General features: G+C 39.9%; 1 protein-coding gene across 3 annotated transcripts in view; it reads left to right on the forward strand.

Annotated features, from left to right (window-relative positions):
• The first annotated feature begins 503 nt into the window (after positions 1-503).
• LOC112237547 (von Willebrand factor A domain-containing protein 7) overlaps positions 504-16237 on the forward strand; it is a 32174-nt gene continuing 16440 nt past the window's right edge. Inside the window, exons 1-6 of one of the 3 annotated variants that reach the window (XM_024406161.2) lie at positions 504-619; positions 6603-6796; positions 7058-7330; positions 7504-7600; positions 9314-9448; positions 15451-15637. In XM_024406161.2, coding sequence (XP_024261929.2) covers positions 6611-6796; positions 7058-7330; positions 7504-7600; positions 9314-9448; positions 15451-15637 — 878 coding nt within the window. In that variant the 5' untranslated portion in view covers positions 504-619; positions 6603-6610. Of the gene's footprint in view, positions 620-651; positions 776-6602; positions 6797-7057; positions 7331-7503; positions 7601-9313; positions 9449-15450; positions 15727-16237 lie in introns of those variants that run through there. The other 2 variants (XM_024406162.2, XM_024406163.2) reach the window with 2 other exon arrangements.

Genomic DNA, 16237 nt, shown 5'->3' on the forward strand with positions numbered 1-16237 from the left:
TTTATACAGCTCCACAACAGCAATCAGGGAAGTTAACTAAAACACATACAGAACAGACCTAAAGATACCTTATCTTCATTTGAACCGGTTTTTCACAGCAGGAAAATAATCCTGCAGCAACAGGAAATGTGAATTATTATGTGTATTAGAATTCATTTATGAATTTCTGTAGGTGTTGATACATTTTTCATTAGGCCAAATCAAGTCTGAGATTTTAAATCGGAAATTTAAAATGTTAGAAGCCTTGAATACACTACACATCTGCATTTCTTGCTGTTCAGAAAAAATCCTGCAAGAACAGAATGATCAAATTAAGATACAACATCTGTAGGACCAGGCTAGTAGCATACTGACTGGCAGAGAAGAAAAAATAAATGTAATAACATACAAGTTCCTGATAGCAGATGTATGTGACTCTTCTGAGAAACCAGAACAATGAAAACAAAAAATATTTCTACTGTAAACAGATATCATGCCAAAGCAACAGGTGACAACAGTGAAAGGTTTCATGTAAATCATGTTGGCACGGCACTTTGTTGTGTTGTATAAAGAGACACATCATCTGTGTGAATCAGATCTCTTCATAGGAGACACACTTCTGAACCTGTGAGGCAATAAGGTAGGCACTGGTCAGTTTGTTAATCTTGGTAGTCAAATGTGTTATTAGTGGATAAGGGTGTGGGCAGTAGGATAAAAGAGCACTGTGTGAGGTCTGGGTGTGACAGCTCAGGTGTCCTTGGAAAAATATATTGACTGATTGGAACACATTTGGAAGGTATACTTTGCAGCACAAATTGAATTGCACAAATTAAAGCTTGTTAAGACTACTTCAGTATGTAAATGGATATTATATTTTGCAAATATTTACAGTTTAAACGTGTTCATATTCTAATGCTGTGTGTAATTTAAAATTCTATAAAGGAAAATCTGAATTTATGGTAGAAAATAATTGTCAGACAGTTATTTGTTGTGAAAATTCTATCTTTGTCCAGTTGTTGTTGCAAAAGTTATTTTCTAAATCACTACATAAAAACCACTAAAGATGTGACGGTAAAAGGTTACCTAACAAACACAAGGCATAAAACATATTTTTATTGCAATTTAGTGATTTAAAACCAAAGAGCACACTACATTGCAGAAATATGTTTTATGCTTTCTAGAATAGTCTGACATTGTTCTTTTTTTGAATGAATGTACAGAACCTTGCTCTATTATAATTATATATACAGTACCTTCAGAAAGTATTCACACCTCTTGACTTTGTTCACATTTTGTTGTGTTACAAAGCGGCATTCAAATGGATTTGTCTTGTTTTGTCAGCGATCTACACAAAATACTTTGCAATGTCAGAGTGGAAGAAAGATTCTTATATTTGTTTGAAATTAATGGTAAATAAAACACGAAAGATGCACCACCATTCAAAAGTTTTGGTCACTTCAAAAAGTCCTTGTTTTTAAAAGAAAAGCACATTTTTTGTTCTATTAAAATAACATCAAATTGATCAGAAATACAGTGTAGACATTGTTAATGTTGTAAATGACTATTGTAGCTGGAAACAGATCATTGTTTATGGAATTTCTACATAGATGTACAGAGGTCCATTATCAGCAACCATCACTCCTTTGTTCCAATGGCACATTGTGTTAGCTAATCCAAGTTTATCAATTTAAAAGGCGAATTGATCATTAGAAAACCCTTTTGCAATTATGTTAGCACAGCTGAAAACTGTTGTGCTCCTTAAAGAAGCAATAAAACGGGCCTTCTTTAGACTAGTTGAGTATCTGGAGCATCAGCATTTTTTAGGGTTCGATTGTAGGCTCAAAAAGGCCAGAAACAAAGAACTTTCTTCTGAAACTCATTAAATAGAACCAGTCTCAACGTCAACAGTGAAGAGGTGACTCTGGGATGCTGGCCTTCTAGGCCAGAGTTGCAAAGAAAAATACATATCTCAGACTGGCCAATAAAAATAAAAGATTAAGATGGGCAAAATAACACAGACACTGGACAGAGGAACTCTGCCTACAAGGCCAGCATCCCGGAGTCGCCTCTTCACTGTTGACGTTGCGGTTACTATTTAATGAAGCTGCCAGTTGAGGACTTGTGAGGTGTTTGTTTCTCAAACTAGACACTCTAATGTACTCGTCCTCTTGTTCAGTTGTGCACCGAGGCTTCCCCCTCCTTTTCTATTTTGGTCAGAGCCTGTTTGCGCTGTTCTGTGGGAATATTAGACAGCGTTGTACAAGTTCTTCATTTTCTTGGCAATCTCTCGCATGTAATAGCCTTCATTTCTCTGAACAAGAATAGAATGACGAGTTTCAGAAGAAAGTCCTTTGCTTCTGGCCATTTTGAGCCCATTATATGTACGCCTATGTTAATAATCCATAAAAAATCGGCCGTTTCCAGCTACAGTTGAAGTCGGAAGTTTACATACAGGTTGGTGTCATTAAAACTTGTTTTTCAACCACTCCACACATTTTTTGTAAACAAACTATAGTTTTGGCAAGTCGGTTAGGACATTTTTCCAACAATTGTTCACAGACAGATTATTTCACTTATATTACACTGTATCACAATTCCAGTGGGTCAGAAGTTATTTATTTATCTGTTATTTTACCAGGTAAGTTGACTGAGAACACGTTCTCATTTGCAGCAACGACCTGGGGAATAGTTACGCGGGATGAACGAGCCAATTGTAAACTGGGGATTATTAGGTAACCGTGATGGTTTGAGGGCCAGATTGGGAATTTAGCCAGGACACCGGGGTTAACACCCCTACTCTTACCATAAGTGCCATAGGGTCTTTAATGACCTCAGAGAGTCAGGATACCCGTTTAACGTCCCTACCGAAATACGGCACCCAACACAGGGCAGTGTCCCCAATCACTGCCCTGGGGCATTGGGATATTTTTTAGATCAGAGGAAAGAGTGCCTCCTACTGGCCCTCCAACACAACTTCCAGCAGCATCTGGTCTCCCATCCAGGAACTGACCAGGACCAACCCTGGAAATTGTAGACCTCCACAAGTCTGGTTCATTTCCAAGCAATTTCCAAACGCCTGAAGGTACCACGTTCATCTGTACAAACAATAGTACGCAAGTATTAACACCATGGGACCACGCAGCCGTCATACCGCTCAGGAAGGAGACGCGTTCTGTCTTCTAGAGATGAACGTACTTTGGTGCGAAAAGTGCAAATCAATCTCATAACAACAGCAAATGACCTTGTGAAGATGCTGGAGGAAACGGGTACAAAAGTATCTATATCCACAGTAAAACGAGTCCTATATCTATGTAACCTAAATGTCCACTCAACAAGGAAGAAGCCACTGCTCAAATCCGCGGGAGGGACTGGTGCACTTCACAAAATATATGGAATCATTAGGCAGGAAAATTATGTGGATATTTTGAAGCAACATCTCAAGACATCAGTCAGGAAGTTAAAGCTTGGTCCCATATGGGTCTTCCAAATGGACAATGATTAATGATCAATTGACAATGATCCTTAATCAATGATTAAGGACAACAAAGTCAAGGTATTGGAGTGGCCATCACAAAGCCCTGACCTCAATCCTATAGAAAATTTGTGGGCAGAACTGAAAAAGTGTGTGCGCGCAAGGAGGCCTACTAACCTGACTCAGTTACACCAGCTCTGTCAGGAGGAATGGGACAAAATTCACCCAACTTATTGTGGGAAGCTTGTGGAAACGTTTGACCCAAGTTAAACTATTTAAAGGCAATGCTAGCAATTACTAATTGAGTGTATGTAAACTTCTGACCCACTGGGAATGTGATGAAAGAAATGCTTAAATAAATCATTCTCTCTTCTATTATTCTGACATTTCACATTCTTAAAATAAAGTGGTGATCCTAACTGACCTAAGACAGTGAATTTTTACTTGGATTAAATGTCAGGAATTGTGAAAAACTGAGTTTATATGTAATTGGCTAAGGAGTATGTAATCTTCCGACTTCAACTGTACAATCAACTGTACAATCGTCATTTACAACATTAACAATGTCTACACTGTATTTCTGATAAATTTGCTGTTATTTTAATGGACAGAAAATGTGCTTATCTTTCAAAATCAAGGACATTTCTAAGTGACCCCAAACTTTTGAACGGTAGTGTATATTGATTACATAAGTATTCGACCCCTTAGTCAATACGTTTTAGAATCACCGTTGGCTGTGATTACAGCTGTGAGTCTTTCTGTGTAAGTCTCTAAGAGCTTTCCACACCTGGATTGTGCAACATTTGACCATCTGATCATTTATCACTCCAGTGTTAATCTGCAAAATTGTAATTATTCGCCTACCTCCTCATGCCTTTTGCACACATTGTATATAGACTCCCCCTTTGTTTTCTACTGTGTTATTGACTTGTTAATTGTTTATTCCATGTGTAACTCTGTGTTGTCTGCTCACACTGCTATGCTTTATCTTGGCCAGGTCGCAGTTGCAAATGAGAACTTGTTCTCAACTAGCCTACCTGGTTAAATAAAGGTGAAATAAAAATAAATAAATGAAAATTTGCCCATTTTTCTTCAAGCTCTTTCAAAATAGTTGTTGATCATTGAGAGATGACCATTTTCAGGTCTTTCAACCACTCAGGGACATTCACTTTCTTCTTGGTAAGAATCTCCGGTGTAGATTTGGCCTTGTGTTTAAGGTTATATAATTATTATCCTGCTGAAAGGTGAATTCATCTCCCAGTGTCTGGTTGAAAGCAGACTGAACCAGGTTTTCCTCTAGGATTTGATCTGTGCTTAGCTCCATTCTGTTTCTTTTTATATCCTGAAAAAACTCCTCAGTCTTTTATTAACAAATTACAAGCATACCCATAACGTGATGCAGCCACCACTATACATGAATATATGGAGAACGGTACACAGTAATGTGTTGTATCGGATTTGCCCCAAACATAAGACTTTGTATTGAGGAAAAAAGAGAATTCCTTTGTCAATTTTTTTGCAGTATTACTTTAGTTGCATACAGTTTGCATGTTTTGGAATATTTGCATTATTTACAGGCTTCCTCCTTTTCACTCTGCAAATTAGGTTAGTAGAGTAGAGGAACTACAATGTTGTTGATCCATCCTCCATTTTCTCCTATCTCAGCCATTCAACTCTGTAACTGATTTAAAGTCACCATTGGCCTCATGGTGAAATCCTTGAATGGTTTCCTTCCTTACCGATAACTGAGTTAGGATGAACGCCTGTAGCTTTGTAGTGACTGGGTGTATTGATACATCATCCAAAGTGTAATTAATAACTTCACCATGATCAAAGGGATATTCAATGTCTGCTTTTTTATCTATACCCATCTACCAATAGATTAACTTCTCTGCGAGGCATTGGAAAACCTCCCTAGTTCTTAGTGGATGAATCAGTCATTGAAATTCACTGCTCGACTGAGGGACCTTACAGATAATTGTATGTGATGGGTAAAGAGATGAGGTAGTCATTAAAACATCATCTTAAACACTATTATGGCATAATGAGTCCATGCAACTTATGTGACTTGTTAATAAAAATGTTACTTCTGAACTTATTTAGGCTTGCCGTAACAAAGGGGTTGAATACTTAATGACTCAAGTCATTTCAGATTTTCAATTTTAATAATATCCTGTTGGAGCTAGCGGGCAGCATTTTCACCTTTGGATGAAAGGCATGCCCAGAGTAAACTGCATCCTACTCTTTCCCAGATGTGAATATATGCATATTATTATTACTGGTGGATAGACAACACTCTGAAGTTTCTAATTTGGGTTCTGAGCGCCGTTCTCAGATTATTCTTTTTACGTAAAGTTTTTTTGAAATCTGACACAGCGGTTGCATAGAGGATACATTTATCTTTAATTCTGTGAATAACACTTGAATCTTTTATCAATGTTTATTGTGAGTATTTCTGCAAAATCACCAGATGTTTTGGAACCAAAACATTACTGCATGTAACGCGCCAATGTAAACTGAGATTTTTTTATATATATATCCACATTATCGAACAAAACACACAATACATGTATAACATGATGTCCTATGAGTGTCATCTGATGGAGATAATCAAAGGTTAGTGATTCATTTTATCTATATTTCTGCTTTTGTGACTCTATCCTTGGCTGTGAAAAATGTCTGTGTGTGTTTTTGAATTTGGTGGTGATCTAACTTAAATATATGTTGTGTTTTCGCTGTAGAACATTTAAAAAATCAGACACGATGGGTAGATTAACAAGATGTTTATCTTTCATTTGCTATATTGGACTTGTTAATGTGTGAAAGTTAAATATTTCTAAAGAATATTTTTTTGAATTTCCGGCACCACCTTTTCAGCTGAATGGGGGGGGGGAGTTCCCCATTCAGGGAACGCTAGCCATAACAAGTTTTAATTAAATCAAATAAACTTCAAAAAACATCATTCCACTTTGACGTTATGGGTTATTGTGTGTGGGCCAGCGGAAAAAAATCTAAATTTAATCAATTTTACATTCAGGCTGTAGCACAAAAAAAAAAGTGGAAAAGGACATGGGGCGTGAATACTTACTGAAGGCAGTCTATGATCAAACTATAATATTATGTCATGTTAACTGTTCTCTCCCTCCCACAGACAGGTTGATGATGTCATCAGTCCTGGCCGTAGTCTCTCTCCTCCTCCTGCAGACAGAGGTCCAGGGGTTCCTGGTGCTCTTCTCAGGCAGCTCCATGGACCATCTGAAGATCACTAGGGAAGCCATCTTACAGACCACGGCAAAGGTGTGCAAGCAACTGGCCTCGGTTGAGGGAAGAGACTTCACTCTGCCAGTAAGTAAACTAAAGCCACAAAACTAAGGACTACGTCAGACTCATATTCAGTAACTGTTTATATTTAAGCTTCGTCTTAGTAAAGAAAGTATTTGTGTTGTGTTTTATACTATAGTATAAAGTAGAATACATTTTATTTACACCAATGTGTGTGTGTGTGTGTGTGTGTGTGTGTGTGTGTGTGTGTGTGTGTGTGTGTGTGTGTGTGTGTGTGTGTGTGTGTGTGTGTGTGTGTGTGTGTGTGTGTGTGTGTGCCAGGAGCCAGGACCACTGACTGCAGAGTCTCTGGCTCTAGCCTGCTTCTCATCAGGGTCTGCTAAGAGTTTCCAGAGTGCCATATCAGACGTCACCTGGAGAAATGCCAGAGTTGACTTCCGTCACCTGTTCAATGGAGAGTACCACTTTGATGGGGAGAGGTTCGTGGAGGGGCGGAAACTCATCATAGATGGCATGAGCTCTGTCAAAGCCAGCATCAAGCAAGGGAACATTGAGGCAGCAAGACAGAAGCTGGGAGACATTTTACACACCTTACAGGTGATTTAGATGGTTCTCATTATCTCCTTACTCCACAAGACAAGAGAGAGTGCTTTTGATGAAATATTACTTTTGCTAAAATAATTTGAAAACAGTGTTCTTAATAATAAATAAATAACATGGCATTTGTCAAAAACACTATTTTAAACAACTTATCATTCTTATATTTCCAGGACTTCTACAGTCACAGTAACTGGATAGAACTGGGTAACAGATTTCCCCATTCAAATCTCATCAGATCAGATGTATCGAACATCGGCCCAGTTGCAGGTATTGCGAGGGTGTGGTCCTGGGTGTGTGTTAAGGAGGCAGAGTAGTTTGAAGATGGCTCAATGAATTTGAAGATGACTCATTGCCAACTAAAGCATGTAGGTTGATATTCCTCTGAAGAAACCAGGGGTGTAACATTCAGGTTTGACAAAGTTCCTTACACATTCAACACAATGGAGGTTATGTGAATTGGTGATTTTCAAAGAGAGTAGTAGGGTGCAGAGGATGTCAAGATAGATGGAGAAAAGCAGTTACTCAATTCAGGACAACAAACTGATACAGACCTGTGCAGGATTCTGCAAAAACAGAAAACGCTATGTCGGGCGCAAACCCAACACCTCTCATCACCCTGAGAACACCATTCCCACAGTGAAGTATGGTGGTGGCAGGATCATGCTGTGGGGATGTTTTTCATCGGCAGGGACTGGGAAACTGGTCAGAATTGAAGGAATGATGGATGGTGCTAAATACAGAGAAATTCTTAAGGGAAACATGTTTCAGTCTTCCAGAGATTTGAGACTGGGATGCAGGTTCACCTTCCAGCAGGACAATGACCCTATGCATACTGCTATAGCAACACTCGAGTGGTTTAAGTTGAAACATTTAAATGTCTTGGAATGGCCTAGACAAAGCCAAGTCCTTAATCCAATTGAGAATCAGTGGTATGACTTAAAGATGTCTGTACACCAGCGGAACCCATCCAACTTGAAGGAGTTGGAGCAGTTTTGCCTTGAAGAATGGGCAAAAATCCCAGTGGCCAGATGTGCCAAGCTTATAGAGACATACCCCAAGAGACTTGCAGCTGTAATTGCTGCAAAAGGTGACTCTACAAAGTATTGACTTTGGCAAGTTAAGAACAAATTCTTATTTACAATGACGGCGTAGGAATAGTGGGTTAACTGCCTTGTTCAGGGGCAGAACGCTAGATTTTTACCTTGTCAGCTCGGGGATTCGATCTAGGAACCTTTTGGTTATGTAACGTCTGTTTCCAACTCACACTCTCGAACACGTAGATCCCCTGAACGCAGCTCACTCTCCAGATCCCAATCACCTGAATTCAGATCACCTGTTCACACATCTGTATGTCATTATCACACACGATTTAGTTCAGTTATTTGCACCCGTCATTGTGAGGTATTGTTTATTTTGTGACACAATTCTATTCGGAGCTCTGTTTTTCCCATAATTTACTCCTCCCTGTATGATAGTTTCTACCTGCCTCACTACACGACACCTTTCGCCTATTACCTGCCTGTACTTTAGCCTTTATCGGATTTCCTGTTATCAACCAATTGCCTGATCTCCCGGACGACATTACTAGCCTTTTCCCTGCCTGTACTGTTGCCTTTTTTTGACCCCCTGTGTATGACCTTCTGCCTGCCCCTGGACCCAGCTACCTACCTACCTCCTCCTGCGGTCGTTTACAATAAACACCTGTTGCGCCCTGCACTTGACACCAGCAATCTGTCTCCCGTAGTGAATTGTTGGTTGCCAAAATAGAGGTCATGTTATGCTGTAATGAAAAGTACATGTCTGTTGCTCATTACACAGAATCAACAGGATGTGGGTTAAATATTGCCTTATGCAGTCACAAAATATTGCCCTAGTAAAGGTGATGTAATGGTATTTTACATCAAATGTGTTTTAGATCAAGTAGTGTTGTGTAGCAAAGTACCAGGATGTAGTTGATATTGTGAAACCTCTATCCACCAGATAAGGACACTCCCACATGTCAGAGCTGTGTCGGTAAAGACTGCCAGAACAACATCCTAGAAAACATCGGCAGAGACAAGAAGCTGACCTCGGGATATTTTGGCCTTGTACCTTTATTTTCCACCAAACCAAAAGGTAGAGTCAGTCACTTATCTGATTTTAATAAGATTTACATTGTGAATTGACCAGAAGTAGTATAGCAATAGCATACCAACCTAGTTTCATGTCTCTATGTGCTTTGGTCATAGGGGTTGAATCCTCTTAACCTGTCTGAACCCCATTCCGCTAGCGGAACCCTTCACCAACAGCCAATGAAATTGGAGGGTGCCAAATTCAAATCAACAGAAATCTCATAATTCAAATTTCTCAAACATACCAGTATTAGACACCATTTTAAAGATAAACTTATCGTTAATCCAACCACAGTCAAAAAGGCTTTTCGGTGAAAACACAACATTTCATTACGTTAGGTCAGCACCTTTTCACAGAAAGCATACAGACATTTTCCAACCAAAGAGAGGAGTCACAAAAAGCAGAAATAGAGAAAAAATTAATCTCTAACCTCTTCATTAGATGACACTCCCTGGACAACATGTTACACTATACATGTATACATGTATGTATTTGATACACTGCCGATTTTGCAGGTTTTCCTACTTACAAAGCATGTAGAGGTTTGTAATTTTTATCATAGGTACACTTCAACTGTGAGAGACGGAATCTAAAACAAAAATCCAGAAAATCACATTGTATGATTTTAAGTAATTAATTTGCATTTTATTGCATGACATAAGTATTTGATCACCTACCAATCAGTAAGAATTCCGTCTCTCACAGACCTGTTAGTTTTTCTTTAAGAAGCCCTCCTGTTCTCCACTCATTCCTCTCTCCGCTGTGTCAGATTTCAAAAAACTTTACGGAAAAAGGACACCATGCAATAATCTGAGTACAGCGCTCAGAGACCAAAACAACCCAAACAGATATCCGCCATGTTGTGTGTTCAACAGAAGTCAGAAATAGCATAATAAATATTCACTTACCTTTGATGATCTTCATCAGAATGCACTCCCAGGAATCCCAGTTCCACAATAAATGTTTGTTTTGTTCGATAATGTCCAAATACCTCCTTTGGTTAGCACGTTTGGTAAACAAATCCAAACGCGTGTGCAAGTCCAGCCGAAAGGTTGGACGAAAAGTCCAAAATGTTATTACAGGTGTTAGAAACATGTAAAATTAAGTATAGAATCAATCTTTAGGATGTTTTTATCATAAATCTTCAATAATTTTCCAACCGGAGAATTCCTTTGTCTGTAGAAAAGCAATGGAACTCGAGCTAACTTTCACATGAACGCACGTCACGAGCTCGTGGCACTCTGCCAGACACCTGGCTCATTCCCCTCTCATTCCCCCCTCCTTCACAGTAGAAGTCTCAAACAAGGTTCTAAAGACTGTTGACATCTAGTGGAAGCCTTAGGAAGTGCAATATGACCCCACAGACACTGTATATTGGAATGGCAATGAGTTGAAAAACTACAAACCTCAGATTTCCCAATTCCTGGTTGGATTTTTCTCAGGTTTTCACCTATACTCACAGACATCATTCAAATAGTTTTAGAAACTTCAGAGTGTTTTCGATCCAATACTACTAATAATATGCATATATTATATACTGAGTTTATACTGAGTTTCAGGCCGTTTACTCTAGGCACGCTTTTCATCCAAAAGTGAAAATGCTGCCCCCTAGTCCAAACAGGTTTTAAGGATCGGACCCTTTTTTTCAATTTTCGTCGAAAAGGACATATCCAAATCTAACTGCTTGTAGCTCAGGACCTGAAGCAAGGATATGCAAATTCTTAATACCATTTTAAAGGAAACTCTTTGAAGTTTGTATGTAGAATTAATGTAGGAGAATATAACATATTAGATCTGGTAAAACATAATACAAACAAAAAAAAGCTACAACTTGCCCAAGCCTCCCTCATTTCTCCTTCACCCAAATCCAGATAGCTGATATTCTGAAAGAGTTACAAAATATGGACCCCTACAAATCAGCTGGGCTAGACAATCTGTACCCTCTCTTTCAAAAATTATCTGCTGCAATTGTTGCAACCTCAATTACTAGCCTGTTCAGCCTCTCTTTCATATCGTCTGAGATGCCAAAAGCTTGGAAAGCTGCCGCGGTCATCCACCTCTTCAAATGGGGAGACACTCTAGACCCAAACTGCTACAGACCTGTATCTATCCTACCCTGCCTTTCTAAGGTCTTTAAAAGACAATTGAACAAACAGATCACCGACCATTTCGAATCCCACTGTAACTTCAATGCTATGCATTCTGGTTTCCGAGCTGGTCATGGATGCACCTCAGCCACGCTCAAGGTCCTAAACGATATCATAACCGCCATCGATAAAAGACAATACTGTGCAGTCGTATTCATCGACCTGGCCAAGGCTTTCGACTCTGTCAATCACCACATTCTTATCAGCAGACTCGACAGCCTTGGTTTCTCAAATGACTACCTCGCCTGGTTCACCAACTACTTCCCAGACAGAGTTCAGTGTGCCAAATCGGAAGGCCTGTTGTCCGGACCTCTGGCAGTCTCTATGGGGGTGCCACAGGGTTAAATTCTCAGGCCGACTCTTTTCTCTGTATACATCAATGATGTCACTCTTGCTGTTGCCAATGACTGGAATGAATTGCAAAAATCATTGATGCTGGAGACTCATATCTCCCTCACTAGCTTTAAGCGTCAGCTGTCAGAGCAGCTCACAGATCATTGCACCTGTACATAGCCCATCTGTAAATAGCCCATCCAACTACCTCATCCCCATATTGTTTTTGTTTTTTTGCTCTTTTGCACCCCAGTATTTCTACTTGCACATTCATCTTCTGCACATCTATCGCTCCAGTGTTAATTGCTCAATTGTAATTACTTCACCACTACGGCCTATTTATTGCCTTACCTCCCTAATCTTTCCTCATTTGACACACAGATTTTTTCTATTGTGTAATTGACTGAACATTTGTTTATTCCATGTGTAACTCTGTGTTGTTTGTGTCGCACTGCTTACCTTTATCTTGGCCAGGTCGCAGTTGTAAATGAGAACTGGCCTACCTGGTTAAATAAAGGTGATTTTTTTTTAAAGATATATCATATAGGAGTTTAGGCGCAATTTAGATTTTGGCCACCAGATGGCAGCAGTGTGTGTGCAACGTTTCAGACTGATACAGTGAAGCGTTGCAATACTGGACAATATTTTGTATCAAGTCTGCCCAAATGTGCCGAATTGGTCAATTGATACATTTTCAAGTACATAACTATAGAGAACATAAAACAATGATATGGTAATAAAACATGTAAGTTTACTCCCAGGAATGTCAAACATGATGGATCATTGGGGCGGCAGGGTAGCCTAGTGGTTAGAGCGTTGGACTAGCAGCCGAAAGGTTGCATACATGATGGATCCCAGGAATGTCATACATAGATGGCCGGGAGCTCATACACTAACTTTCACACATCTAAGACACGCCCACACCGGGAGGGTGTGGAGCGAGAGACAGCAAGGGTTCAAACTGTAGAACCCAGTTCCCACATTTGCATATAAACATCTATTTTATCAAACAAAATGATGCTACATGTTATGCCTGGGACCCTCAGGATGACAAATCAGAGCCAGATTACTGAATGTAATAATAATAATAACATAATTTACCTTCAGAGGTGAATGTATCAAACCAGTTGCCGTGATAAAAGTTTTTTGTTGCTGTTGTGCCTCAAACAATATCATGGTATTATTTAATTAACCCCTCATTAATCCCTCTAACACCAGGGTCAGCACTCTCAAATGTTGTCTTTTGTCATCATTGTAAGCCTGCCACACACACACTATACGATACATTAATTAAACATAGAAATGAGTGTGATTTTTTGTCACAATCTGGCTCGTGAGAAGTGACAAAGAGCTTTTATAGGACCAGGGCACAAATAATAATATAATTATAATCAATAATTTTGCTCTTTATTTAACCATCTTACATATAAAAACCTTATTTGTTCATCAACAATTGTGAATAACTCACCACAGGTTAATGAGAAGGGTGTGCTCAAAAGGATGCACATAATGTTGGATAATAATGCTGCAATGTTGGGTTGTATTGGAGAGAGTCTCTGTCTTAAATAATATTCCACACAGTCTGTGCCTGTATTTAGTTTTCATGCTAGTGAGGGAGAATCCACTCTCACATAGGTACGTGGTTGCAAAGGGCATGAGTTTCTTAACAGCGCGATTAGCCAAGGCAAGAAACTCTGAGCGCAGCCCTATCCAGAAATCTGGCAGTGGCTTCTGATTAAATTAAATTTTCACATAACTGCTTGTTGCAATTTCGATGAGGCTCTCTTGTTCAGATATCGGTAAGTGGACTGGAGGCAGGGCATGAAAGGGATAACAAAACCAGTTGTTTGTGTCGTCCATTTCGGGAAAGTACTTGCGTAATTGCGCACCCAGCTCACTCAGATGCTTCGCTATATCACATTTGACATTGTCTGTAAACTTGTTAATTTGCACACAAAAAATCATACAATGATGGAAAGACCTGTGTGTTGTCCTTGTTCATGCAGACAGAAAAGAGCTACAACTTCTTAATCATAGCCTCAATTTTGTCCCGCACATTGAATATAGTTGCGGAGAGGCCCTGTAATCCTAGATTCAGATCATTCAGGTGAAAAAAAACATCACCCAGATAGGCAAGTTGTGTGAGAAACTCATCATCATGCAAGCTGTCAGACAAGTGAAAATGATGGTCAGTGAAGAAAACTTTAAGCTCGTCTCTCAATTCAAAAAAATGTGTGAATACTTTGCCCCTTGATAACCAGCACACTTCTGTATGTTGTTAAAGCATTACATGGTCACTGCCTATATCATTGCATAATGCAGAAAATACACCGGAGTTCAGGGGCCTTGCTTTAACAAAGTTAACCATTTTCACTATAGTGTCCAAAACGTCTTTTAATCTGTCATGCATTCCCTTGGCAGCAGGATCCTCTTGGTGGATGCTGCAGTGTACCCAAGTGGCGTCGGGAGCAACTGCTGGCACGCGCGTTACCACTCCACTGTGTCTCCGTGTCATGGCTTTTGCGCCATCAGTACAGACACCAACACATCTTGACCACCAAAGTCCATTTGATGTCACAATGATGTCCAGTACTTAAAAAATATCCTCTCATGTTGTCCTGGTTTCCAGAAGAGGATGTCTTCCTTAATTGACCCCACACACATGTAACGGACATATACCAGGAGCTGTGCCACGTCTGACTCATCCAGCTGTAACGCATATAATTCACTGGCAAAGCAGCAATTGTTTCAAAATAACTCATGCCATGTCACTGAAGCGTTGTGAAACAGTGTTGTTTGATGAGGTCATTGTCTGTATAGTTTTTTGGGCCTTTTTTCCCAGCATTGTTCCAGCCATATCCGCGGCAGCAGGAATAATTAAGTCCTCCACAATAGTATGGGGCTTGCCTGTCCTAGCCACTCGGCAGCTCACCACATAAGACTCTTCTAGCCCTTTCTTATTAATGGTATCTGTTGCTTTTGTTGCGCAGAATTAAAAAAAAAAAATGTGAATCACATTTTTATTTGCCGTACCCTCGACTGCATTGTGCATACCCCTGTGGGTATGCGTACCCCAGTTTGGGAATACCTGCTGTAGAGGAGTTATACAGCTCCTCAACAGCAAAAGGAGAAGTTAGCTAACACACATACAGAACTGACCTAAAGATACCACATCTTAATTTGACCCGGTTTCTCACAGCAGGAAAATAATCCTGCAGCAGCAGGAAATGTGGATTATATTTTTGTAGGGGTTAGGGTAAATCAAGTCTGACATTTTAAATTGTAAATTACAAACTTTAGAAGCTTTTTAAAATCTTGAATACTCTACAAATTTGCATTTTCTGCTGTGCATGAAATTTCCTCCAACAACAAGATGATCAAATTAAGATATGGCATCTGTAGGACCTGGTTAGTAGCATACTGACTAACAGTCAGAGAAGAAACATCAATGTAATAACATACAAGATCCTGACAGCAGTTGTAAGTGACCATCATATTGTCCTGATAATCTCTATCGGTTGGCAGGGAAGTGCAGCCATGGGGGCTCATTTGACCAGACAAGCGGGAAGGAGCCTATGGGTGGGATCAACAAGGACTCGCTTAAATCCAACCATGGCAACTGGCACACTGCAGCTGCAGAGGTGGCCGTGGCTGCAACCAGTCAGCTGCTGGAGGACATCAGAGGGGCTGCCGGGGACACAGACTTCCTACGGTGGGGAATTGTACTTGATCTTATAAGCACTGTTGTGAAGGGTCTTGGCATCTGGCTCGAAGGACTATGAGGAAAAGGGTTGGAAGAAGGTAAGATCTGAACAGTGCATTCGGAAAGTATTCAGACCCATTTACTTTTTCACATTTTGTTACATTGCAGCTTTATTCTAAAATTGATTCATTGTTTTTTCCCCATCACAAATATACACACAATTTACTCTGCCTTTCTAAAGTCTTCGAAAGCCAAGTTAACAAACAGATCACTGACCATTTCGAATCCCACCATACCTTCACCGCTATGCAATCTGGTTTCCGAGCTGTCCACAGGTGCACCTCAGCCACGCTCAAGGTCCTAAACGATATCATAACCGCCATCGATAAATACAGCTGTCTTCATTGACCTGGCCAAGACTTTCGACTCTGTCAATCACCACATTCTTATCAGCAGACTCAACAGCCTTGGTTTCTCAAATGACTGCCTCGCCTGGTTCAGTAACTACTTCTCAGATTAGAGTTCAGTGTGTCAAATCGGAGGGCCTGTTGTCCGGACCTCTGGCAGTCTCTATGGGGGTGCCACAGGGTTCAAATCTCGGGCCGACTC

This window comes from Oncorhynchus tshawytscha, linkage group LG30 (genome assembly GCF_018296145.1).
Source record: "Oncorhynchus tshawytscha isolate Ot180627B linkage group LG30, Otsh_v2.0, whole genome shotgun sequence".
Classification (NCBI taxonomy): Eukaryota; Metazoa; Chordata; class Actinopteri; order Salmoniformes; family Salmonidae; genus Oncorhynchus; species Oncorhynchus tshawytscha.